Source organism: Chiroxiphia lanceolata, chromosome 16 (genome assembly GCF_009829145.1).
Source record: "Chiroxiphia lanceolata isolate bChiLan1 chromosome 16, bChiLan1.pri, whole genome shotgun sequence".
In the NCBI taxonomy this organism is placed as follows: Eukaryota; Metazoa; Chordata; class Aves; order Passeriformes; family Pipridae; genus Chiroxiphia; species Chiroxiphia lanceolata.
The window spans coordinates 16,816,259-16,844,183 of NC_045652.1; the positions used below are offsets into that span (position 1 = coordinate 16,816,259).

Below are 27,925 nucleotides of genomic sequence, written 5' to 3' on the forward strand. Positions count from 1 at the left end.
AAAACAAAAACCTGAACAAAACCAACCAACCAAAAAAAAGCACAAAACCAATTCCCCCCTACAAAATCAAATAATAATAAAAGAAACCCCACGCAAAACCCCACCCTGGCATACACATTTATCACAAAAATACAACTGTATTTTTATTGTTGTTTAAATAAACTATATGTGGATGTGGGGATTTGAAGGAAGGTCTTAAGAAGGACTTTGAAAATTTAGCCCTCTTTGTATGTAGTAAATTATGAGAAGTATACCAATAATATATTTACTGCTTAACAATGTATGGTTATTCAGTAATATATAATATTATGTAGCTGTAATTCAGTTTAACTTTTAGAAATTTTATGAACTAATTCTGAATAATTATTTTATTGGTAGGTGCAGAATAATTATGTCTTTTTGCTTAAACTGTGTTTGGAGTAATCATTAAAATGTTGTTCACTTATAGCCAAACAGGACATATTACCTGATGGACCCAAGTGGGAATGCTCATAAATGGTGCAAAAAGATACATGAAGTTTGGCGGAACAGATACCACCAGAATGCTGCAAAATAGTAAAGCTCATCGAAAATGTCCCAGTTTCCCTACTTGCTGCTAGAACTCCGTGTGCAGCCGATCAGAGGAATCTTTTCAACCCACCTATTACCATCTCAAGGGGAAGCATATGTTCGAAATGTTCTCTTTTTTTTTTTTTTTTTTAAGAAAGAAAAAAAAGGAAGAAAAGCAAAAACCTAATGGAATTCAGGGTTGCTTTGCTCGCTCTTTGTGCTTATTTTGAGGCTTCCACATGCATATCATTGCAGTGAAGATCTTGCTTTTGTGCACTTCAGCTCAGTTTCTGCTGCAGACTAGTGGATAGACCTTGCATTACCAGCTTCACTTAAGATGAGTTAAAACCAATCCACACGCACACATGCCGAATCATGTACCAGCCTTGCATTTCATGGGGCTGGAGTTTTCTGTGACTCTCAGATTATCATTAAACTGTATTTCATCAGGGAGCTTTTATATGCCTCTCCTAAGCACCACCTCTTTGTTTTCTCTTCCTTTCCTCACAGTCCCCCAGCTTATCGGTATATGGCATTTATAGCCAGGTCAGTTGCACCCTTGTGTAATTCCTAATATAGTTCTGGTTGCAGGATTTACGTGGTACTTTAGTAATTACGTGAATGAATCAGATGTATGTGTCTGGCAGACAGGCTCCAATGAGAAAGGTTTTGAGAGAGTAAAATGCTGAACGTGGCACTGAAAGTTTCCTAAAATTGAAATGTTGGCTTCTGAAGCATATAAGATTTTTAAACATTCAGTTTAAATTTTAATATGAATCATGTGTGTTTAATCAAGGGACGATAAACTTACCAGCATGCTTTTAACTAATGCTAACTAAAAGAGAAGCTAGTTAGTATGGGGGGAAAAGGTTACTGTTGAAGTAGTAAATAGTTTTTCACCTTTTCAGCAGATGAGAGTTAGAAGCTTTCTTTCCAGGGTGTGCATGTTTTGTGTGTTTTAGTGGGGCCAACCTATTTACTTGGGTAGAGAAGGAAGTGTGAAAGCTTTGTACAATTGATTACTTGACTTTTTTTGTCTCATTGTATAATGAGTTGTCAAATAATCCTATTTTTGGTCCTTGGCCAAATATTCAGGAACTCTAGAAAAAAATGTAAGCAATTGAAATATTAGATAATAAAGTAATCTGGTTAGAAAATCAAAAGAAAATATTCGTACAAAGGGGAAAATATATGGTACTTAAAGCATATCTATAAAATGAAAATATTTTTCATATCGATCTCCTTTATCCTCTTTAAATTAAGGCTTTTTTGTGGTCAAACATTTCTCACAGTGTTGCAAAGACACAACTTTGTGTGCTAAAACCAACTCCCTTAATGGTATTTTCAACATGGCTGTGTTCCTGAACCTTGCAGAGAGGAATGACCAAGGTCTGGACAAAGGCATTCCTCCTTTGTTTAAAAAGCAGTATAAACATCACACCTATTTATTCATTTTCCACGCATACCATCTCTTTGAATTTTGAGTTGTCATACTATGATATGCTTTTCCTTCCACCAAAGAAAGGTTTCACTACAATGTTGAAAAATCTCATGGGGTACTGTTCTAGAAGCAGTATTTTAAAAGCAGTGGCTTATCGGGATTTCTCTGAAAACACATGCACGTTGAATATTTTCTCGTACAGGGTGAAGGAGATTTATTATTGATCTCTTAAAAATTGTGTTATGTGGTTGAACTTGATGGCAGTTCAGCTTTTCCAGTATCTTTCACTCTTTAAAAGAGACAGTGCAGTTGCCTTTTCTTTTGGAGGTAGTTTTCTGTATCCCACCATGTCTGCAGACCTGAGAGAAGTAAATCCCTGGCTTACAGTGCCTGGTGTTAAGGGAGTGAAGGTGTCCTGTAAATGGCCGAGATGAGGAAGAGAGAACAGCATTCCCTTTGCATCATGAGCAATTTCATCACATACGAAGTACACTCCCTGTCACTCAAATTTGAATAGCACAATGCAGCTCTGATCTGTGTCTGTATTAAGCTATATTTGCCATTCTAACCAAGATGACAGGTATTTTAAGTTTGTTGCAGTGCTATCCATTTGTTCTCTGGCTGTCAAATTCCAGCCATATGTTGTGTCCACTGGAGGCAACTCTTTTGGATTTAGGCTCTGGTATAGAGATGTATTCCCAACTTTATACAGGAGAGTTTGGCAGTAATGGAGATTCACGGTGCCACTGCTGTGCAGTGTGACAAACCTTGGTCTCACACAAAAGTCTGGCAAAATGATCTCCATTGGTTTGTTCACTAGGTGGAAATCTAACTGTGCTTAACCATGTTTTCTGTAATATTTAGACTTTTAGTCGTTTTGCCATAACAAAGCAATTACTATGCTTTTTCACACCTTGAAAATCCTCTCTCAGTAGATTTCTGTCCTGCCCATCAAAAGCTTTCAACCAGCCAGATCTTGGTAGCAGGAAGCTGTCAAGAAGGCTGATGTCTGCATTCTAGAATTCCTTTTTTTAATTGACAGTGCTGTCGTTAGAAAACTGTGAGCATCTCATACAGGCATCCCTCCACTTAGAGCTTCAGTGTTCCTAATCCAGTCTTACTTAGCTGTTGGTTTTTTGAGAAGGATCTAGAATTTTTCTGGGAGAGGTCTTTGTATTTCTTGTACTGTAAGTGAAATCTCTGGTTTTGAAAGGTGGCAGAACAGTGAGGCAACACAAAGCAATTGTGGGTTCAGGTATGTTTTACCAGTTTGTCCACTTAAATGTGTATTGACAGGTGCTGCACACTATGACGGGCTGGCTCCCATTTTAAATGCTTATACCTGGGGTAGGTTCAAATCTTTGTCCTGAGGATCACTCCTATGGTTCATGGAAGTTCATGGAATGAAATGTACATGGGAGGTTCTTCAGAGCTGCAGATAAGCCAGGTGATTTTTCTGCTTTTAATTCAAGGTTTTCAAAGCATAAAAAAAAAGTTGTTAATCACTAGAAGACTCTTCTTAAGACTCTTCCTGACTGCAAACCTACAGAAAACCCAATCTATTGATTCATTCCATCTTTTGCAATTTGAACAATTGCCAATCATTTATGAAGAATTTGTAATTTTTAATCGCTGGGGATTTGAATTTCAGAAAGGTGTCTATTGCATCAGTTTTCTGTGTTGTGGAGCTTAAGAAAGGATGAAGTACTACTTCACATAAGTCATACATCTATTACTACTAGAAAGGACTTTTGAATAACACTGTTTTATTCAGCATCCAGCCCAGTCACAGGAAGTTTAAAACTACTTCGATAAACTGGAGAAACTAGTTTATTACCATTGGCCTTAAAAGTCCAGTTTTGTAAAGGCTTTACATTAATGGAAGACTTGCTTCAGATGTGATGTTGAGGCAGTGTGAGCAGACTGATATGACCTATTATGATTCCATTTGCTAAGCACTTAGATGCTGAAAACATCAAAGTATCTGTACTGTGCTCCACTTTTCTCTTTCTGACATCTTTTAGTTGTGAAGTATCTGCTATATATAGTCCTGGAAATAACTGTTGATTGAAACAAAGATGTGATGATTCTAATCAGTTTTCATAGTTCAAGATTCTTAATTTAATGTGCTTGATATCATTACATTTTGTGCTGGGAACCTTGAAGAATCATGAGAATTTCCCACATGTACATTTTCTTTTGAATGATTTAGTGAAGTCAAGAAAATTACTTCATTTGGCCTGTGGACAAAACATTTGATTTCAACATCTTACTGACTAGAGAACTTGTCTATTAATAGTTACCTAAAGATGTGGCCTGTGGATTCTGATCATTTCCTACTAGTAAATTACACAAATAGGTGTGGTATTTATATCTGAAATTTTGCTGGATGCCTGGTATACTTTATGCAAATATTTTATTAATGAAATGGAAATGCTCCTGCAAAGCTTCATGATGCAGATTGTCCATCAGTTGATCAAGTGAGCTTACAAACAAGTAGTTCTGTGACCCAAAACAGCATGTTTTCTTTTAAGACTGATCATTTAAGAATGTTTTGTCTTTTGTAGAAGAAATATGACTTTTATACAATAAACAGTTGGAGAGGTTCTTAAGCATAATATCCTAAGTTGGAAGGGATTCAGAAGAATCATCGATCCAACCCCTGGCCCTGCCCAGGACACCCCAGCAGTCCCACCCTGTCCCTGAGAGCGTTGTCCCAACGCTCCTTGAGCTCTGACGGCCTTGGGGCCGTGCCCACTGCCCTGGGGAGCCTGGGCAGTGCCCGACCACCCTCTGGGGGAAGAACCTTCTCCTGATAACCCAGCCTAAACCTCCCCTGACTCAGCTTCATGACATTTCCTTGAGTCCTGTCACTGGTCCTGAGAATGAAGTCTGTCTGTCAGCAGGGCACTGCATGTAGATGGTTGCTATTTGACAAAGATTCCTATGGCCATGTACTAACTCTGATTGGATGTGGCAAAAGTTCAAAATTGTGACAGAATTTAAAGTTACTGTATCTGACAAAAGAGAAAAAATTGGAACTAGGAACCGTACTCAGTTTTGATAGATGTATGCTAGCTGTTTTCAGGTTAAGTTACATGTGTAATATGCTCTACCTGGTTTGTAGCTGTAACTGTGATGTATGGATTAAAAAAAACCAAACAAACCACAAAAAAACCCTCAGCCCCTCTCAACAAACAACAAAACAATCTCCCCTCTTCCAAGAACTTGTGAAAACAGAAGCAAATAATGCAGTGATATAAGATACACACTTTTGTATTTTTATTCTTATAAGGTTATTTGCTGGCTCTTGTTGGCCTCTAGTTCAGTCTGTGTTATTTAAATTCTAATATATGAATTATTTGGATTGAATTCATGTTCGGGGCCATGGTGTTGTATGTATTGATGTACAGCCTTGAATGTGAATAATTATTGTAAACTATATTTTACACCTTTTTTCTGGCTTTATTATATAAATTTTCTATCGGTCGATGATTTAATCATATCTCATAATTTAATGACTGTTTATTCTCCTCTCGACAGATCTCTGTGCTGTAGATGTGTAGTTAGTGACTGGATGACGGATTTCACTTATGCTTGGTAGTCTGTAATAAAGGCATGTAGGTCCTGCGCAGCCTCCGCCTCTTCCTTCCGGTGGGTCGGGGTGTGGGGACAGGGGTGGGCTCGGGGCTCGGGGGCCGGGCCGGGGCCTCTCCCCGGAGAGAGGGGGCAGGGAGCGGCTCCAGCGGGCGCTTCCGGGGGGCGGCGCGCCCGGGGCTGGGCCGGCGGGGCGGCCCCTTCCGGCGGCGGCGAGGATGGCGGCGGAGAACCACTGCGAGTTCGCGGTGCCCGTGGCCGGCGGCCTCGGCGCGGGCGGGCCCTGCCGCCGCTGCAGCTCCGCGCCGCCGCCCGGCGCGGGGCCCGGCAAGTGGGTGCGGCTGAACGTGGGGGGCACCTGCTTCCTGACCACTCGGCAGACGCTCTGCAGGGACCCCAAGTCCTTCCTGTTCCGCCTCTGCCAGGCCGATCCCGACCTGGACTCGGACAAGGTGAGCGCGGGCCCCGCTGCGGGCCCACTCGCATGTCCTCGCCCCGGGCCCGCTCCCCTGTCCCCGCCCCGGGCCCGCTCCCCTGTCCCCGCGGTGTGTCCTGTCGGGCGGCCGCCGGTGCGGACGGAGCGCTGGGCCCGGCGCTGCCGTCAGGGGCGGTGGGAGCGGCTCTGCCGCCGCGAGGGCAGTTTCTGAGGGGTGCTGTTTAACGAGTCCGTGAGCTTCAGGGGAGCTGAGGTGTAAGGTGGGCTGATGCCGTGCGAAACCATTGGGTTCGTGAATAACGCAACTGCTCATAAATACAACAGAGAGCACAGGATCGTTCATACATTTGTGTGACTTTTTATGTTGTCTGACGGGGTTTAGTTTTAGCATTTTAGTGGAATATTTACGTCCACTAACATTTTGTTATTTTTGCACTGTCATCACTCACTTGTTCAATTTCAAGAACCTAATCAAAGTACTTTTGATAATAACTTCTCACTTGGGCATGGCATTCTGTCTTTCAGCAGTTCTTTGAGAAAAACGTTACGTATTCTGCATAGATTGCAAATGGTGGGTGATACTGAATATTTCAGTATTCATTCTGACTTATTTTTATTAGGGAAAGAAGAGTTATTATCTATGGTGTGGTATGCAGTAACAGATTAAAAGTATTTGTATATAGTGCTGGCTCTGGAAGCAGTTTTGGAGCAGCATGAACAAAAAGGTTTTTCCAGTACAGTACACTTAGGGAAAAGAAAGGAACAGCTTATATATATATATATATATATAATGAATATATAACCAACAGATTTAAAATAAAGAGTTGCTTTTAATATATGAATTTTTAAAATTTTAGTTTTTTAAATATATATGACTTTTTTTTTTTTCAGTGAGACTTGTAGTAGATTTCATTATTTTCTCAGGTATAACTTCCAGGAAGGATATTTCAACACTTAAGAAGGTAGGGAACAGGACCTAGTATTCCAGATTTAGAGAAAAAACCCCAACTTCAAATGTAGTGGTGTGGGAGTGGGTTTTTTTGTTGTTGCCTTTGATTTGGCTTGAGTGTTTCTGGAGAGCTTAAACTAACCTATAAAAGCAAATGTAAAAATGTAGATGACTTGCTGATAGGTCAGAAATTGTCTTTACTTGGGAGAGTAAAGGTTTAAGGTTTTCTTAAATAAAAGATAAGGCACTGCCATATGCCCTGGCAGATTGGAAGGCCAGCCATGTCCTAGGGGGCATCAGGCACAGCACCAACGGCCAGGCAAGGGACGGGATTGTCCCGCTCTGCTCTGCACTGGGGCGGTGTCACCTCAGGTCCTGGGCACAGTTGGGGCACCACAATATCAGAAAAATCTAAAGCTCTCAGAGGGCATCCAGAGGAGGGACATAAAGATGGTGAAGGGTCTTATGGGGAAGCCATAAAAGAAGCTGCTCAGGTCACTTGGCTTGTTCAGTTGGAGGAGACCTAGGGAGGACCCCATAGCAGTCTGCAGCTTCCTTACAAGGGGCAGCACTGATCTTTGCTCTCTGTGACCAGTGACAGGACCCGAGGGAATGGCTCGAGCTGTGTTAGGGGGGATTAGGTTGGATATCAGGAAAAGGTTCTTTTCCCAGAGGGTGGTTGGGCACTAAACTGGCTCTCCAGGGTAGCGGTCATGTCCCTAAGGCTGACAAAGCTCTCACGGACAAGGTGGGATTATTGGGGTGTCGTGGGTGGGGCCAGGAGTTGGAAGGGACTCACAAGGATCATTGATCCAGCTCAAGATATTCTGTGATTCTGTGATTTCCTTAATGGTTGCTACTAAAAAGAACTGAAAGGCTTAAAGAAAGGGACCACGTTTTCTTTCAAGTTACCTTCAGGTGCTAATGTTGAGTAGGGTGGAGCAGCCTGTCTCTTAGTGTCAGATATGTTTCCAATTGCAACAGAGAGAAAATTAACCTTGGCACTCCCTGAGGCAAAACTAGTGTTTAATGGAATAAGATGCTGACACAGGTTCTCTGAATTTAGTGTGTGTCACAGTGTCACGCACAACTTTGTATTTAAGACTTCTTGGGAATCATTTCAGCAAACGAATGGTAGTAGTCATACTTACTCTTAACAATAGGATTTGTTTTCTGGAATATTTAAATCTTGGTATAGAATTGAATTCATAAAAATAGACAAGCAGAGCCTTGCTCACCTTTTCATCATTGTTTAATTTAATATTTTTACTGCATTATTTCCAGATATTTTCCTATTTCAACACCTTCCTACTTTAGCTATATACCAGTTTTTCTTTTTCAAACTGGTCTATCGGTCTTTTAATTTTCCCCTAAGTGAGGAGATTGTCAGGCTTTCTTAATAAGGCTTTGGCAACAGTATTCATGCTTGATTTTTAATGCCTTTCTAAAGTTAGATGAATTTGTACTGAGGTAGAATCTGTCGAGGAAGAAAGCAAGCAAGCACTGAATATTTTAGAAAAATCAAAATCTTCCTGGCAGCACATCCTTAACTGTCATTAGTAAGAAATATCTAAATTGTAGTCATTATTCTAAGAAATAACTGAGATAAACTATATTTGTCCATGACATTTCTAACTAGTTAGATGGGTTGTGTTACTGATGTAGTTTTGATAAGTACTGGCACTCTGCTGACACTCAAAGTTTTTAGGCCACATAGTTTGTGAAAAATGTGTTCTGGGCAACTAGCTCAAGATTTAAAAAGCACAGAGGGTAGGGGAGACAATTATTTTTAAATCCAGATTTAGTGCCAAATATTACTATATTTCTGTGCATATTGTTGCCTTTAGCAGAACTTGTGCTTGCTCATATGTAAATGATGTAATTTTTTTAAAATATTCATGTTAGAGCACACAACTTTGAGCCAAGAGCTTGGTGCTGTGGATTCTGAGTGTAACCATTCTGGAAAAGTATTGGTCTCAGTGAAGATAATTAACTGGAAATAAATTTATGACATTTCAAATACTGTTTTAATGCAGTTCTTGGGGAGACTGTTAAATGGGACTGGGGAGGCGTATGTATTTGGTCCACCGTTTATGAGTCCTACTGGAATCCCGACCCAGACTCTAGTGTCCACAATTCAGCGTCACAGTGGGGTAGTGAGTAGTCACAACATGGAACATAATCTGGCAGAGGGTTATAAAGAACAAAACTGTTTTGTTGGCAAGGAGTTTGAGTGACTTCTCAGTCCAGAATTACATAAATGGAGACTAGAAATCTAATAGTGAAGCCTGTTCAATCTAGCAAAGGTATTGTCAGATCCTCCTATTGAAGTGTCAAACTATAGATGTCCATGCTAGAAAGCACATAATGTTAACAGTGACAGTAATTATTTATTGGAATGGCTTGCACTAAAAGGTTAGGTTTCACCACTTCTTTCTAAAGGTTAAATTTCACTGTAAATAAATTGAATCCTATGTGTGTTTTAAACTAAGATCAGGGTAAGTGTTCATTATGATTCCTTTGAACCTCAGTCTCTATAATTGAGGTGGAAATGTTTGCAACAGGAATACACGATCATTTTAAAGTTTTGGGCAATGTATTTCAAATTCTTTGAAAATACTTGTGTATTGCAGAACTAGGTGATTGAAAATTTAAGAGCAAGTTATTAGGGCTTCCTCTAAAATTTCATGGTGTGGGAGAGTGCTGATAAACAAATGCAGGTCCACTGTACCTGACCAATGCTTTCTTTTAAATGGTGTCCTTGTAAGTGCATGTGGAAAAGGTTCTAGGTCTTACGGACAAGGAAGAAAAAACTTGCTAGAGATGTAATGCAAAAGTAGAACTGGGTAAAGATACAAACGCTTGTGTGATTAATTAGCACTTTTGCTTTGTGTTTTCTTGTGAAGAGTGTCAAAATTTGCATGAAACACCTCTGGGGTCAAAATCTGGGGTGATGTGACTACTGAATAGAGAGGAAATGAGTTTCAGCTGCTGTTCTGGTAAACATTATCACCTGTTTGCATTATATATGTATGTATATATACACAACAGAGAAAACTGAAATCTTATTAGAATATAGATTTGTCTGACATTTGTGGTATTTGCCTGAAGTTCGGGAAATGTCTTTAAAATACCCACACTAGTTGTGTCAGTGAAGATTCAAACTTGCTCGAAGCTTGTAGAAGCCTAATTTACTGGTTAGCAGAGGAAATTGCTTAGCAGGGACACCAAAGTCTATTAATATTTAAGCTAGCAGCTTAAAGCTAGTTATGTCTGTGCAGACTGTAACTATGTATTTAAACTGCTAGACCACGTGTTAACTGCAATTTAATATTCTTATCTTAAAATAAAACTTTCTTTTAGAAAATGTCAAAATGCTAATTAGAGAAGAGAATACAATGTGCTTTCATGTACATGTGGATGAAAACAATCCTGATGATATTCTGATAGACTTATGACCTGTATTTTGAGTGTTCTAGGTAGAACAGATAATTACACTTCTGTGTCAGATTTTATTGGATTTATGTTTACATAAATATCCTTAAAGATCTAGTGTAATCGGCTTTTCTTAGTGTTTTCAACATGAAGTGCTTAGCATACACTGAAGGATATTCGGGCAGCTCACTCTAAAGGAGGAGTGATAAGGCATTTGCTATAGGAAGATGCCAAGGAAGTAAATTTTGTGCCCTTTTTGCCTGTGCATTTTTTGCATATGGTTACAATATTCTTTACTGATTGGTTTTCCTTTTAGGGTGATTCCCTGCTGCTAGTCTGTAGCAAACCTGAGCTGTGAGATCAGTGTTCAAGACACACATCTTCCTCTTTGGAATAATGTTAATTAATGCATGTTTTCTATATCTGTAGACATGTTTGGATAGGCAAATTTTGCAGAGAATTTACATGCTGAAGTGAATGCTATTGACAGAATTTGTACTGCACACTGTTAGCATTTAGCCAGAGCTTATAAGTATTGATATTTGCTAATTTCTGTTGCATCATAAATTATAAGACTTATGTGTGCCGCCTTCTTTTTTATTATTTTTCAAGACATATTATTGCCTGAAAGGCTTCACAGAGTAAACAATGACCCTGCTGGAACTGCGTTTTATTCATACGTGACCTCTCATAAGGTGGAAGTTTAAAGAGAAGGCCTGACATAGCTTCTTCCCTTTGTGGTTATGTTGAAAGCTTGTTTAGTGTATGGAAGTCTACTTAGGGAAGGGTAATTTCAGATACTGTAGCCCGTTTTAAAAAAAAAAAAAAAAAAAAGAGGAAAGAAAATAAATGTTGAAGCCTTTTTTGCAAAGAGTGAAGTAGCCACTGTTACTTGAGATTTCATTTAGAGCTTTTAGTTACTTTGCTTCCCAGACTGACCTCTCTGTCTCTGTAGTGCTGTAGAGCTAGTGACCAGTATTACTTCATAAGGTGATGTGAACAAACACTGTAGTGTAAAGAATTACAATAATCTTATTGAACAAGATTATTTCTAGAGATTTATTTCTGTTAACTGGGAGGACTTCCAGTTTTGTAGGCCCATATGTTTCTTAATTCAGTTCAACTGATGACCAAGTACTGTGCTTTTCTTCTTTAAAATAGTGTTTCTTTTTATCTGTTTTAGATTATACTTTTCAACTTCACTGGTTTCTGTTCCTGTACTGAATAATACATTTCAGTTTATAATTCATACAGTTGTCAGCTAATTTAATTTGTTCGGGTTTTATCTGTAGATTGTTCGTTCTTGAAGTGTTTTGATAATGTAAATGTATTTAAATGTGACATATTAAAACTATACCATCTTATGCACTTTGTCTATCTGCTGGTTTTGGCGCATAGCTTCGCTTCTGTGAGACCTTGAGTTTAGATCAGAAGAAATTGTGATTAGACTTCATCAAGCATTGTCTGATCTGAGTGCAGGTTAGCTGACATCATGTTTTAATGTATTAAACATTTTCTTGAACAGTTAATTTTATATAAAATTAAACACCCCTTCACTTCTTCTAAAATGACAGTGTGTCTAAGTGTGTACAGCATTTAGCTTGCAATTATAGAAAGGTGTTTGTGGCTTTTGTAGTTCAGGCTGTGGTCTTTCTACATTCTACCAGCCCCAGCTAGACAAGTGCAGTTATTCAGAAACTAAATCTGTGTACCTGAAAATATATCCACCATCTTTTTTCCAATTAAACATGTTTTGGAATTCTAGGTCCTTTTAAGTAGAAAGAGTTTTCAGGTATCTGAGTTCGGTAAGCAAACCTTTATATATAAGCATTAATGTTCAAATGCAAAGGATTGGGTCAGTAGAATTTTTTTTTTCATGTGGAACAGCAAGTATCACTAGCATATGTGGTTTCCAGGGAGAATGATTCAAATGTAGCTAGGATTGTTAGTAATGATGCTTTTTTGAGTATCTCTTGTAAACTACTAGAATATTAAGAATAAGTAAAAGAAGTATTTGGGGTGCTGCCACATCTTCAATATGTATCGGTGAGATATTTATTGTGCCCAGACGTAAAGGATTAATACTGTCAGTGATCCACTTGGTAGTAGAAAGAAGCAGTAGATCTGTTAGACATCTGTCTTTTGAATCTTCCTTAGACCTCTGGCCAGCATGAAATATATCAGTACTGCATTGATCACAGGGGTTCACACATAGATTCTAAATAACATAGGAGATACCAATTTTGCCTCTTTATCTCTTTGTCAGGAATATCAGCTCTGGATTTCTTGATGTATTTTGCATTTCACAAAACGCTGTAGTCTGTTCAATAAACTGAGTGTTAGTTAATTTGATCTATTCCTTCACTGTCTGCATGAGGTAGGTAGAAACTGCAACTTCAGTGTATGTTTTTTTAGAAGATGCACATATGACTCTTGCTTGGTACGTGGCAGTTCTCAGTACCCTGTGAGGTTTTGTACGTTGGAACTAAGACAAAACTAAATGTTTTTAGAACAAAGTGTTGAGGTTAAAAAGAAGTGGATTTGTTTGCCTTTAATTAACAAAAAAAGAAAAAGGAAAAACTGGTATTTGATCCTTGCTAGAATGTAGCCTTTGTTCAGGTTTCCAAAAAAAAAAAAAAAAATCCTCATTTTAAGTGTTAATTTTAGCCTTAACTTTTCACTTACTACTTAGATCTTTCATACTAACAATGTTGATAATCTTTGATAAATAGTTGTGGGTGATTAATCAGGTAAGAGAAGTTGTGTATTACATAATTTGAGTGATCAGTCTCGTAAAATTGCAACTACATTGTTGAATTCCTTCCTTTTAATGTCTTTAATAAATTTGGCTTTAATGGATGTGGCTACATCTGAATATCTGCTTGCTATTCAGATGCCATGCTGAATATTTGCTTGCAATTCTCACTTGGATGTTCAAATTATTGTGGTTTTTTTTGGCTTGTTTGTTTGGGGTTTTGTGTTTTGTTGTTCTTGTTTGGGGTTTTGTTTGGTTTTTGTTTGTTTGTTTGTTTTTTCTAATCTAGGATGAAACAGGTGCCTATTTAATAGACAGAGACCCAACATACTTCGGGCCAGTGCTGAACTATCTGAGACATGGGAAACTGGTTATTAACAAGGACCTAGCTGAGGAAGGTAAGACATTCCTAAATATCCTTTATTTGTTTACTTGTCACTTGCTTATTATTTTCACTGCTTTTGAGTCATCAAAACTAATTTAGAGCTAGATGGTAAATCTTAATCAGTGTAGCATTTCAATCTGTTTCAAGCAAAGCTGATAGGCATCATGCAGTTATAGTATGTGCTGTTAGCTGAGTGTTTTGAGTATGATTCCTATTTTCACAACCCCTGTAAGTATTCAAGCAGGAGGGGAGATGGCTTTTGTTGTATAGTCTTGTATCTTTCATTTATGACTGTGTGAAATATTTGGATTTAGTCCTCTTCAAGCAAAAGAATGCTGCCTGGGAAACAAGCTTTAGAAGATGTAAATAAAAGTAAGAGTGAAGTTCTGGGATGTTCACAACTGTGGAATATGCTCTTGAAGACTAAATTCTGCTCTCAGCTTCTTCCTCCCTGTCCCCAGTTTGTAACAATTTTACCCTAATGGAGGACTGTTTTAAAACATATAGTACTAAAACTGTATTGATAAGGTATTGAAGAAATTTTTCAAAGAGAAATACAATTTAACAATATTAGCAAGAAATAGTATGAAATATAATTTCCATGTGCATTGTTAAGCACATACTACGTGTGGAGAACAGGTAAGACTTGAAGCAGTAACTTCAAGCTTTTGTTTCAGGACCTAAGATCTCAAATGACAGGAAGAAAAATTTCCTGCATGCTAGCAGCTGCAGAGCTTTTCAGTAGGATTATTTGAATTTCTCTTTTGCATTCCAGCCAGAGGCAGGGCCTGAGCTATGGTGGTCTATCAGTCTGCTGTGGAATGGTATCTGTGCTCCTTTTTTTGTTTCCTGCCTCATTCTGTATGTGAAATGGCATCTGTTTTCTTTGAGGGTTTTTCGGGACAATTTTTTAGAATGAACTAAACATTGAACTAGCTGTGCGTGAAGGAGGGAAGAATCATTACGTTGGTAAATTATCTTATGGGCAAAATAAATAATTTTCTATAGCTGTAGAGAGGATAATCTTAGGAACTGACAATGATTTTGTTCTGGAATCTTTGGTTACACTGTCTTTCCAAAAAATGTTTTCATACTAGGTGTACTGGAAGAGGCTGAATTCTACAATATCACATCACTAATAAAACTGGTAAAGGACAAAATAAGGGAAAGAGACAGCAAAATCTCACAGGTGAGGCTGTTTTCTAGTGTGCTTTTGATTATTTGTTCTATGACAAGCACTGGGTGGGTTCCATTAGTTTTTTATGTAACTGCTCATTTCCCCAGTAAGATACTGAATGGCTGCCTCCATCTCTGGATGAGCTGGAACCCTTAGTATACAAAGATTAATATTCTTAATTTCTGGCTCCTGCCAGTCTACTTGCAAAGTTCACAAATCTTGTTCAAAACATGAAAACCATCTAAATAATTGTTCCAAAATGTGTGGTAACAGCAGAATTTGTCATAATATCATTTCTGCAAGTAGTTATTTTAGAGAACAGCTTTTTTAGAATATGCCTTTCTCATTTGCATTTAAGTACTCTGAATATGACGAGGTTGCCTAATTATGGTACAACTGCTGTTTATACAGTATGTTTATGCAGCATGCAAACAGGTGCTATTTAGCTCCTGTCATACGTTTCTGTAGCAAAGTTAGTTTGTTTGTAGTGCTCTGTGGTTGAGAAGACTGCTGCTTCTCATAGCAGCTCATGAATATTTCTCCATGGAAGTGAATACAATAGAGAAGTTTGTTCTTTAACTCTGCTGCTCTGGCCTTCTTTTGTAACTGAGTCTTCATGGAGATATTCCAAACTCATGTTGCCAAATTTCTGTTGAAGTCAGGATGTGGGATCACAGGGTTGCTCTGCTAGCATTTACTAAAGGTCTCAGCTAAAATGGTCCTAGTCATTCATTGCTCTCTATGGGTTCAAGGTGGTGTTGCTTATCATTTCTAGAAAGTAAGGGCTGCTTCAGACAAATCACAAACATGGTGAATTCCATGACCTATTGAGCATCTTATATTTCTTCTTGAAGGTGCCAGTCAAACACGTATACAGAGTGCTGCAGTGCCAGGAAGAGGAACTCACTCAAATGGTTTCCACAATGTCCGATGGCTGGAAATTTGAGCAGGTAAAAAACCCATATGGGTTTTTATAGTTACAAAGTCTTCTAAAAGATCAGTTTTGTGAAAAAGGAGTATAAAATAAATTCTGTGCATGTTTTGTCACTCAGTCATTTTCAGAATTTGTATATACATACACAGTTAAGTTAAAATCTGATATTTGCGTTCGTATTTGTCATAGAACAAAAAAATGTAGCTTTCCAGGAGGTAAATTGTGCTGACTTTCTTTAAAAACATCTGCATCATGTCTGAAATGCAATTCTTCAGTGTCTACACATGAGCAGTTGAAGGGTGAATCAACCAAAATTATCCAATACAAGTTTATATGAATGGTAAGTTAGATATAAAGAGCTCTGGGTAAAAAGAGGTGAGCTTGGAAGATAAATGTTTGTCAGGCCCAAAGAGTGATTGTTCAGATAAAAAACTGATAGACATAGGAGGGTGGACTTCACCAGTGTGGATGTGGAGCTGGATAGCTATGAGCTATGTGAATGTTCTTTGCACTGCATAAAAATAGCTTTGTGTGTACATTCAAGAATGCATTGTAAAATTGCAAGGAGATCTTTCTGTTATTTTTGCTGATCTCTGTAAATAAGAAACTAACTGTACAACTCCGTCATCCTTCACATTCCTAACCTAGAAGAATATTTAACTGCACTGGAACAATGAATCTGTTAACTCTGAGACACGAGTGCTCAGCCGCTAGCACCTTTTTCAGTGTCTGATGCCTACTGTAGGAGAGATTGGAATAAGCACAAGTCCGTTACCCTGTGCAGTCTCACTCTAATAATACAACAAAGCAACATTTTTAAAATGTTCAGGACACAAAGGTAAAAGAGAACATTTTGTTTATATTTGATGAAATGTGTAAGGTGCTGGTGTCATGGAGACATCCTGACCAAGCAAACTCAGCGAACACGGAGACAGCTTTTTATTCTTCACTTCTCTGGCTCAAGTATTACCAGGTCTGTTTGCCATGCTATGAGGTGATTGTTGTTGAAGTTCCTGTAAAAAGCTCTCACTTAACGCACATGACTTTTTTGACCAGTGCATTGACAAAGATTTTTCAACATTCTTCTTTGTCATGAGAAACTAGCTTTCATTACGAACAGAGATTCTTTACTTTTTAAAAGATTAGATGATACGATGGCTTTTACCTATCATGAAGCCTTAGTGTCTTTGGGGATAATGTATTTGGGAGTAATACTGGTTTGACAGTGCAGCTTCTGAAAGAACTGTTATAATCTCTTTTAGAACTGGAAAATTGCAGTGGTTTTCTTGAACATTACACCCTTGTTTCATTCAGCTTTCTTCCCGCTTCTTCCCTCTCCCATGTTGCACTCTTTTAGACACATAGTTTGAAGTAAATAAACACAATATCTGTATGGTCTTATAATACTCAGCATCTTATTACCTCACAATAGGCCATTCCCTTCTTTGGTTGTATTGGAGACCTGCTTTTAGCAGACAGCATTCACTTGCAACAGAATTAGTATATTCTGTATAATGTGAATAGTTTTATTGTGAAGATCTGAGAACACTGTAGCATTTCTGTAATTTTTTATCTTTTCTAAGCCCGTGTTGTTCAGCAGCATGCTTCCTTCAGAAGTTTTTGGGGTGGTATCCACCACACTTTGTACCTAAAAACCACTGAAATCATCAGCTTTTTCGGAGGAGTGATATTCCTATGGATTGGGAGTCCTTGTGCTCTGAGCCCCATGCAATATATCTAAGTGGTTGGTTTTGATCAAAACCATTTCTTTCCCCTTAACATTTCAAAATTTTATTGTAAAATATGATTGAATGTAGTAATTAAATAGGAGTGGAAGGTGCTGAACTTTTGGTGCACTTATGCAGATGTTTTGATGCCCTTTTCCAAAGAATGTGAGGAAAAGCTTTGCTAGAACACTACAGTTATGTATTACTCCCAGTTCAAAATCTATTACCAAAAATGATGGTACCCTACTTTTCTGATTTCAATGGGTTATTTTGTAGAGGATTTTTTAGCTTCAATTGTTACTGCTTCAGGCAATCAGAAAAAGCCAATATTTTGGCAATACAACATAAGAAACTTTGGACTATACAAAATTGGTACATACAAAGGCTTTAGACAGCAGTGGTGTTGGTCATGTCAGTTTTAATGATCAGTGTAACCTGAGTCTGTCACCATAATGCAGTCTTAAACACGTTCACAGTATCAGGAGGACGATATTTAGCTGCTGCCTTCAAAATTATTCACATAATAATATCAGGATGTATATAACTTTACTGTTCATGGGCCTTCTTATCTATGTCAGTCTCCAGTTTACTCAGAATAGGCAGTTGTTGTCTAGCTCTTCACACTTAATTTAAAGCTATGATCTTTCTCAAGGGCACTGACAGGTATGCTTTAATTTAAATGGGCTAGGAATTGCTATGTATTATTAAGGTAAAATATTTTTTATAGTAACAAGTTGAGAAATTTAGCTGAGGTTATGCTGAACTTTGAATTATTAGATGGTTGGCAAGTGTGACCAGAGTTCTTGGTAGTAGTTTTTATGGGAACAAGACAGACATTTTTTTTTCCACTCCAGTTATTTTATTGGCTCTTCTGTAAATTACCCCTTCTGAAAGCAACTTAGAGCACCCAACTTTTTTTCCTCTAGTTGACTTCTTATGTTTCCTTAGCTGTATTTTGTTTATCAGTATTTGGAAAAAGATGAAGCTCTTTCATACCCAGGCTTGATATATTGCTTTACATAACACCTTCCAGTCTTATATCCACGTTGCCTTCTCCACTTGGCAAGTATGACAGGGAAATAATGCTCGCTTTCATAATGCACTGAACTTTGTTTATGTTTTTTGGAGTAGTTGGCTACACCACAGTGATATGGGGAGTTTTCTGTCTTACTATCAGTAACTCTTAACTTCCCTTGAAATTACAAAGGGCTTTGCAGCTGCCACAATAATTATTTTATGTGGAAATGAAGTTGTAGCTTGATAGCAACCTGTTCTAGTGGCAAGTAAATATAACCTAAACATTTCAGCTCATCTGTTAATTGTACGATTTGGATAATGGTATGTGCTTCAGCTTTACAAAGGTTTCTTTTTGTGTTTTGCTTTGATTGGTTATTTCAGCTTGTCAGTATAGGTTCCCAGTACAGCTGTGGCCGGGCTCAGCAGTCAGAGTATCTGCTGATAGTGTCACGGGAAGTGAAAGGGGAAGAGAGATGCTTCCAGAAATGCTGCAGTGAGGTGTGTCACACCATTCTTTTTGCCCTCACACTGATATGCTTGGCCTCCTTGCGTTTCTGCTGCTTTCAAATCATTCCACTTTATTCCTGGATGTACAGCACGTAGTAATTTGTGTGTATTTGTGACTGGTTTTTATTTATATTCACAGTATTTCATTATACATTATGAATGTTCATATTGTAAAAATAATAAAAAAACCCAACTAAACAAAAATTCCCTCATTATTCAGTTAAATATTTTTCTTAAGAAGGGTTCCTACCTTCTCAATAGGTAACTTCTTTTCCTTAAATCTTCTTCTGAAGTTAGCAGCCTTTGATCCATATTTGTTAACTAAGAGGGGTACAATTTAAACCTTACGAACCCTGTAAATACAGTTTTGAGTTCAGTGGGTTATGGTCAAACTGGGATGATGATTTCTGTGTTATGGTCAAACTGGGATGATGATTATTTCATCCACCAAATAGCCAGTTAAGTTCTGAGTTTGAACCCTTTATTTCTGGTAACTCAAAACTTAGCTGTTTTTTAGATGGCTGAAATATGTTCAAACTGGAATAACAAATAACAGGAATTTTTCATATAGAGGAGTGAGAGGAGAACAAAACAACCAGTTTTAAATTTTGTCTCAAGTGGAAAAAAACATCCTAGGTGGCTTTTTGGCTTTATTGGTTTGTTATTTTGGGTTTTTTCCATCTTGGGACATTTTCTTGAAACCCAAATGGAGAATCCTAACTTCAGTCATTGGTTTTTTAGGCTCATCCTTCCTTCTCCTCTTGTTCTCTTTTCACTGCTTTTTTAATTGCTTTGTTGCTTCTAAATATTCATGAGTTTGGGAAGGATTTTTTGCTAACCAGTAACATTGGAGGATTTTTTGCTTACCAGTCACCATTTTGCTAACTGGTTAGCAAAAAGTCCAGTCCTTTACATATCTGTGCTCTATTTTGAAGTGTCATATGTGAATTAATTTGGGAACCTCGTGCTCTGTAGTATTTTTCATCAATAAAATGCTTGGAGTACTTGTTCTTTTCCCTGCTATATATATGGTTATTCAGTCTGAAAGATGAGTAGAACATCATGAAGATAACATGATTGTGAAGCGGTTTGATAAAAGCAGAGCTTTGCCTATGATTTTACATGAACACTTAGCCCTGCAATTCTGGATTTTAAAACTGGACTGTTACCTCGCTGTATTCCAGAATCTGCTTTTGATGTACCAAGCACTGTCTGTTTCTTTCAGTTGTATAGGTAACATTTGGAATGTGGAATTAATACTATGGGTTTGCAGACTTTCTGGAATAGAATAAGAATTGCAGCTTGTTAGGCATGTGTAGGGTACAGGCAGCATGATGTTATTCACGTGTTCATGTCCTAGATAGCTCAAAGGAAAATTCAGCATCGTAAAATGGAATATGGGGTAGGCAGTGAAGAAATGAATTCAGGTATAAAATAAAAATAATAATGAAAAAAAATCGAAGCTTTGAAGTCTGATAATTACTTTAAGAGTCCTGTAATAAATGTGCTTTCAGACTTGGTGTCAGTCGGCAGTGCTGAGTTTAAGAGCTGATGTGTCTGTATCTTTATAAACTTTTGCAAATCCTTTGAGAAGGCAGTAGAACAAATGCATTATAACTCTAAAAGGCATAGAGGCCATTCTTAGAGTCATACAACTTGATTCTGTAAAAAAATAATGAGGGGAGGATTTTCTTTTATTCTGTCAACTCTTAGTATAATTAAAAAACCCCATAATCTGAAATACTTTGACTATGCATTGTAACATCTGTTTTGCAGATCTCATATTACTCTGATTTGTTCTGCGTTCTTTTTTTGGGGGGGTGAGGGTTGGTGGTGTGGGGATGGCGGACATGGTGGGGGGCAGTCTTCCAGTTTATCAGCATCTTTCTCAAGGTGTTGCCACCAACACTAGGAACAATGGGGTGACTTTTGGAATAGGAGTGCTAAAACATTGCTTTATTTCTGATCTTGATTCCTGACACAACGGTTCAGTTCTAATCTGCAGTTATTTTCCATTGTTACTTTTTGTGCCATCAACCTTATTGCTGATGCATTTCAAAAAGCTACGATGAAATTTCTAGCATGCTGTTGATACTATGCAAATTATACATTCTTAGCTGCACACATACAAAACTGCTTATGGGAGTATCATGAGTTGGAGTTTTGAGGAACTTGGGTTCAATGTTGCAAAAGTGACTTTATCTTGAAATGCACCAGCTGATCAATAATGGCAAAAAATCATCAGATGTTTTGCAGTCAGCTAAATCCACAATCCTATCCAACTGGCTGATAAGTATTCAGTCTACCATGTCTTCTGAAAAGACTTATGTGCAAAAGGTTAACTTTTCTGGTTGTATTATGAAGCATTAGCAAGTAATTATCAACTGAGAACCTTTCAGCCTGGATGAACCAGGATTGATGATTTGGCTGATGTTTGGATTTTGTATGGTATCTACTTTCAGAGAGATCATTTATTTCTTTAGAGGGTCAATAAATAAATAAGTATTTTTCCTTCTGCTAGTTACCACAGCTTATCTGGTAGTCAGCTGTTGCCATTTTGCAAGAAGAAAAGTTGACTGTATACTAATCACATTGTATGCTTGAATTTTATTCAAATTTCTCTTCAGAGAAAGTGAATTTTTTGAAACATGTATTCAACTTTCAGAACATTTTCTAGCCTTCAAGTGGATTAAAAATACTGTTTAATGTTCTACCTTTTTCCTCAATAATTGAAGCAGTTACTGTATTTCTATTAAATGGTTTGTAATTGCAATATAATATATAGGATAAACTTTATACCACTTTGTTGGGTTTAGAGCCAACTTAACTGCTATTTTTTCTGAAAGTTTGTGTATTATATTTTTTGTTGATAGAGAAGACAATCAAAAAGTCATCTCGATATATGAAGTAACTTTGTGTTGATTTTCCAGCTCTTCAGTAGATTTTCTTAGTCCGTGTTGTTCCACTAAGAAACTAGTTACTTTGTAGGTTTTGTGATTCTGTATTACACAAATATGGTATGGTGCAGACTGCAGAGTATCCATCATGGAAGATTAGCTGACTTAATATCTCAAGGTAAATAAATGGTGCCTTTATATTGAGGATGCATTGGTGCTTCTAAAAAACCTGGGGTTTTGTAACTTCGTAACACAGTTTTGGTGGAAAAAAATGTCTTTAACACATTAATTTTTGATCAGCCTGTGTTCATTACTGACTGTTTCAAGTCAGTAATGTTACATACAGTGTTTCAAGTATGTATTTTGCAGAACTAGAGCACTGTTAGGAGAGAAGGAGGGAGAGAAAGGTTTCTGGTGATCACAGTGTAGTTAAAGTACATCATTTGAGAGTGATGAATTTTGATGGCCAGTTCTGTTCATGGAAGGCTGAGCCTTGTATGCTGTAATACCATCAGGGTCCAAAAACGTTGACATTGCCTAGGCCTGGAATCAGCTTGGTTCTTTGTGCAGACGCAGTGGCTGCTGTTCTCTGTAGCCATCAGCTGTCCTCCTGTGGAGCTGCTCGCTTGGCTGTCTTACCATAGTGCAGGAACATCTCAACATCTCTCTCCTCTCCTTAGAAGTACAAAGAGGCTTTATTTTTTCCTGACAGTGCTATGTGGAAGCTGCTTTTAACCTTCGTCTGACTTCCACTTTTGTTGAGGGAATAATCTTATCCCTCAAGTACAGACTCTGGATGAAGATTTCATACTGACTGCGTCTTCCACGCTTTAACAAGGCTTTTACTCTCTGTAGTGTTCTGCTAGACTGATGGCAGTACAGTGTTTGTCTTTACACAGATAACCACAGTGTTTCAAGTGCTGTTGCCCTAAAAAACAAGTCAGGCCTTTTCTACGGGGCCATTTCCAGAGCACTTTACTGATACAGTAGAGATTGTGGAATATTGGCCTTATTGTATGTGTGCGATGATTTGGTAGGTGGATTCAATATACTTTTGGTAATGACATTTAGATACGGTATCTCTGCAACTGGTTGATTTTTAGGATTGGATCTGTGTCAGTGGTAATAGCACCATACATTATCTTGTCATACTTTTGAAATAAAACTTTAATATAAGTGAAACAGCTACATCTGAATTGATTCTATCTTGGAAAGGCAGGCTATATAAAGCTTCTAGCATTAGGTAAGTGCATGGTGTGTAAAGTAAGACAATTTCTGCCATTTGATAAACATCTGCTTAAGAGATAGTACTGATATTGAGTATATCCTCCTTTCTCGGTAAATTGTCATTTATCATTCAATATAGAGACTTGTAGAAACTTGTAAATTCGTCACATTTCATTATACATGGCTTCCGCTTGTAGCGCTTCCTTAATTAACTTCCTTGTAGCAGTACATACGAATTTCAGATGTTAATTGGTGTCCCACCATGCTGTGTCTTGCTGTTTTCCAATCAAATGCAAATTTTGTTTTTGTCCATTCAAAATATGTTTTAATAGAAATACCATTATTCTGTAAGTGGTGGTGGGGATCTCTTCAGCTTCCTGCATGCAGGCGTTTACATGTTAAATCATCCATGTTAAGATACCATATACAAACTTTTAAAAATTAACTTTGAAGGATAGGAAGGTTCCCAGTAAATAACAGAAACAGAACAGGCTGCTTCTCCACTGGCCTGCCTCTGTAGCCTTTTCTTTCACAGTATAATCATAACTGTAAATCATTAATTCTGTAATTGTTTAAAAAGAAAAGCTGTGTTTATCTTATCATCAGTGTCAGTGTATTTGTCAACATCAAAACATATTTGCATTGAAGTGGAGAATCGTGCTTCAGGCACAACCAACAGTGAAGAGTGAGGATTGTTTTTACTAAAGGTGAGACTTTATGGGATTTTATTTTATGTGGAAATGTAATTGACTTTTTTTTTTCATCTTTCAGCTGGTCAGTATTGGTTCTTCCTATAACTATGGCAATGAAGATCAGGCTGAATTTCTGTGTGTTGTCTCAAAGGAATTGCATAACACTCCGTATGGCACAACCAGTGAACCCAGTGAAAAAGCAAAGGTAAGTTGCTAGACATTGGACTAAAAAAGCGATGTTGAATTGGGTGGGCTTCACAAAGTCATGCTAGATCTACCTCTGTTCTGGACCATTATTTAATTGCCTTTTTCCTCCTCGCTCGTGACTAATTCTCTGTCCGTTGTATGAGAGACTGTAAATTGTACAGGTAGCATGCATTAGTTATGCATGCATGGATTATTTAAATACAATACTCTGTACTTTTTCAATACCTGTTTCTTACAGTTGAGAATCTAGGTTTTGTTTCTTATACGTTTGAATGCTTTCTTATTCTGCCACTGGTTCAGTTGAAAACTTTTTTCTTGCTTGACTTCAACTGAAGAAATCTTACTGTCAAGAATGGAGCTTGTAAGATGCTATCTCGTAAAACAGTCGTGTTCAATATGTTATAAGATGAAGGTACTTGTTAGCTTAATGCTTTCAGGGTTCTACTTAATTATCTTTACTTTCTGTAACCAGCTTTACAAAAAGATTGTAATGGGCACAGTATCTTAGCATTTTACTCAGTTGTCTTTCAGAGTTTGTACAAGGGAAAATACGAAATCGCAGCTGACTAATAATAAGGCAGAGCAGTTCTGTAATGTAGGTGTATTCTCTGTCATGCATAGTGAACAACTTTTATTTATTGTATTGCTGCATTGTATGAGGAGATGACTACAGGCAAACTGGACACTCCTGTATCAAAAGCTTTTGATTTCATATATGTAGATGGAAAACAATTGGTGAAACATCAAAGGTTGCTTTTTCAAGAATCACCTTTGAAGAAATTAATTTTGAAATAATGGATCCGAGTCTTGGCAGTGAGGCCTCAAATAGATAAAACCTCATTACTTTCTGTAATTTACAGCTGTGTAACATGCTTATGTAGCTACACACGTGGAGTCATTTTATAATATGGACTATAAAGATACTCCAAGCTTTATGTTGGATTTCTAGTGAAATAAATAATATATGTTCTTTTGTCACTGTTGAGATAAAACTTCCAAAGAATTGTAAAGGATTAGTGTAGTCAAGGGTAAACAGTGAACCTGGTACTCTTTTCAAAACCCTAGTCGAGGTCTCCTTTTGCCAGAATGCTTCAGGAAAACTTTGGCAAGTTAGAGCTGTGTGGTAGTAATTTAGGACTGAGATACCTACCTGAAATAAACCATGGAATTCTAAAGCCTAATAAACATCTTCATAAGGAATGGTAGTACATCTTCAGGGAATTTCAGAAGTTGCCAGAGTTACATTCCGTCGTTATATGTGAAAGAAAATATGTGTCAAATGAAAGTGTAAAAGGCTAAATAGAAAAGCTAGTTCAGACTGCAGTTCAACTGTGTAAATTGAGTAGCTCTGAAAAAAGCTGTCTTAGACCTCTCCATTGCTGTGCTGCTTGGTCATTGTTTCAGAGATGGGAGCAGAGCGTAATTTGACCAGCGTGATGAGTAAGAATTACTGTTAATTTTGGTTGGCGATAAAAATATTCACTCCTTTTGTCCTGGAAGAATTGAGCTGTTGCTAGCAATTAATAGGCAATACTTGCAGAATAATTTTTATATATTTTGTTTCTAATAGATCAAATTTTTTTTACATAGGTATATGCTGTGACTGGGAAAAAAAATATTTTTTGCTTGAGAGGTTTCTGACAACTGTGTTCAGGAATCTTGACTGAATCTCCGGAGCTGTTACACCCATAGTTCCCTCTTAGCATTATCCTGTAGTCTGCAATCTGTTCAGTAGTGTCTGAGTTGGTCTTCATGAAGTTCATGTGACTGAAATTCTGGTATCCACTGATATATACAGAATAATATGTTTGTGTACTGGGCCTGACTTTTAGATGCCATGATAAAGTCTTCCTAATACTTTTACAGCAGGTTGGGTTAGAAAAAAAAACCTGCCAGTATGTAGTTTTTGTTGACAAGCACTTCAGTTCTAGTTAATAGTCCTGGACTTTCAGAATTGGAAAAAGCATTTTCTGATAGCCATCTAATCAAGCTTCACCTTCATGCCTTCCTAGAGACTTTTTTCTTGTATTTTCTTAATCAGCACAGTAAGTTAGTAGATGATTCTGTGTAACCTTGTAATTTACCTAAGCAAAGAAAATTGGTCTTGAATGGTTCCAGTAGCTTTTACTGGTAGCTGTGGCACTATCCCACAGGCATTCTTCTCTTTCATATCACTTTATTGACCTAGCACTCTTGGGACAAATGACCCAAACTTGTTCATAATGTCTGCATCCAAAGTTAGATACTAGTATTATCCTTTTGCATCCCTGGTGAAGAGTACACAGAGTTAAGGTACCAGCTTTACAGTTTTATTTAACTGATCTCTATACTTACAGTCCCTTTTGTTATGTTGCATGGCACTATTGGCTTCTATCTGCTAATTTTAGGACATTTGGAAAAGGAAATTTTCATGAAATTTGTTATGTTCGTTCTTGAAATTGCCAGCTGTCATACTTTTTTACTAAGAGTGGGGGTCCCAGGTAAAAGTAAATAAATGTCATTACCAGATGCTTCAGCTGTAAGTGGACTGTACTCTGTTGCAGCTCTGACTCACTTGCAATCTCTTCTTTTCCCTTCCTTTTTGTATACTTGCTGCATGCTGCATGACACTCAGAGTGAGGATGAAGAAACGGATTACGATATGAATGACTCAGATTAAGTGTAAATGTCATGGTGAGCACTAGCTGCCCTAGGATTTTAACCAGATGCTTTTCTGCCCCATCCAGTTCCCACCCTCACTAGTGCTGTCTTTTGGCTAGTCTTGGTGGTGTGTGTGTGTTTGTGATTATAGTTGTAGCATGGTTAGCAAAGGTAGACTTCCTGTTCTGGACTATTGCTGCTTTGACAGAGTAATAAGTGTTGCTTTTACAAACTGTATTGTGATTTGTTCCTTTAAAGCTTTGCTGAGAAGGAAAGTTCTTCATATAGACTGTAGGGTCAGAATTGCTTTTCATTTTTATTTCACATGCACCACCTTTTCTGCCTAATGGGTTTTTTATATGTAGAGGCATCTGATACAGACTCACAGTATACATTTTCAGTAATTGTTTGATTTGGCAATAATTTAGCAAACTTGCCTGAAGTACAGCGTAGTCCAAAGGTGATCTTATCTGATAATTTTGAAATTAATAATTTTTTTAATTGAGATATAGCAAATACAAGTAAATAGTATGATCGTGGTGCAACAGGAAACAACTCTCTGGGGAGGGATTCTTTCCACTGTTGTTTGACATCTGATACAAGATCAAGGTACTTTAAAAGTCACAAGTAGAAGAGCACAAAAAAACTTGCATCTGAAAGAACCTTTTCCTAACGTGTCTGCAAGCACTGCTCATATTTATTGTGCTCTCCAGTTTCTAGAAGATAACATACCATTGAATGTTCAGTGGTACAGTGTGGGTAGTCACATGAACATGTATAAATCAAAGATATTTATCATTACATGAGATTAAACTTCAGCTTCTCACCTAAACACCTGAATTTTTTAGCTGTAAAGCAGCCTTAATGCTCCCAAGTATATGATGTGATTCCTGAGGTTTTCCTGTGCAGAGCCAGGATCATCACTTGATGATCCTTGTGCATCCCTTCCAACTCAGGATATGCTATCAATCTGTGATTCTGTGAAGTTGCTTCACATGGCTGAAGAAAAACCTACATTGTTTTCTTAAGTGATGCTAACAGAAACTACTGCTACAGTAGAACCAGACCTTTTGCCAAGTCTTCAGGAATGGCTGAAGGGAATTAATCAAATCTGAAGCTTTATTGAAAAAAAAGTAAACTGGCACTATGCTGGAATCAAATGTAATATTCTTAAGCTGCCTGAGAGGCAAACATTCCTTAAAACACTGTTCTAGCAGCAGCACCTTTATTTTGAGTGGGAGGAAATAGTTCTCACACTCTGCTTCCCTAAGAAGCAATCGCACTCGGGCCTCTAGAATTTGAGAGTTCCTTCAGCATTGTTTAGAATGTATAAGTCAGCTTTGGATCTGGTGC

At 37.7% G+C, this 27,925-nt stretch overlaps 2 protein-coding genes and 1 long non-coding RNA gene across 11 annotated transcripts in view; all 3 read left to right on the forward strand.

The window, feature by feature from the left end:
* The window catches only part of PDPK1 (3-phosphoinositide dependent protein kinase 1), a 30,129-nt gene extending 24,505 nt beyond the window's left edge, over window positions 1–5,624 (forward strand). For all 8 annotated transcript variants that reach the window (XM_032703432.1, XM_032703427.1, XM_032703426.1 and 5 more), the window contains exon 14: window positions 449–5,624. In XM_032703432.1, the coding sequence (XP_032559323.1) occupies window positions 449–556 (108 nt within the window). In that variant the 3' untranslated portion in view covers window positions 557–5,624. The remainder of the gene's footprint in view (window positions 1–448) is intronic.
* A 32-nt stretch (window positions 5,625–5,656) lies between these two features.
* KCTD5 (potassium channel tetramerization domain containing 5) overlaps window positions 5,657–27,925 on the forward strand; it is a 30,895-nt gene continuing 8,626 nt past the window's right edge. The window contains exons 1-6 of one of the 2 annotated variants that reach the window (XM_032703437.1): window positions 5,657–6,039; window positions 13,452–13,560; window positions 14,645–14,736; window positions 15,579–15,674; window positions 18,784–18,900; window positions 23,805–23,930. In XM_032703437.1, the coding sequence (XP_032559328.1) occupies window positions 5,806–6,039; window positions 13,452–13,560; window positions 14,645–14,736; window positions 15,579–15,674; window positions 18,784–18,900; window positions 23,805–23,930 (774 nt within the window). In that variant the 5' untranslated portion in view covers window positions 5,657–5,805. The remainder of the gene's footprint in view (window positions 6,040–13,451; window positions 13,561–14,644; window positions 14,737–15,578; window positions 15,675–18,783; window positions 18,901–23,804; window positions 23,931–27,925) is intronic. The other variant, XM_032703439.1, reaches the window with a different exon arrangement.
* On the forward strand, window positions 6,098–13,026 carry LOC116794640. The gene is made up of 2 exons (XR_004359835.1): window positions 6,098–6,283; window positions 12,674–13,026. It is a non-coding gene; the product is annotated as an uncharacterized LOC116794640 (long non-coding RNA).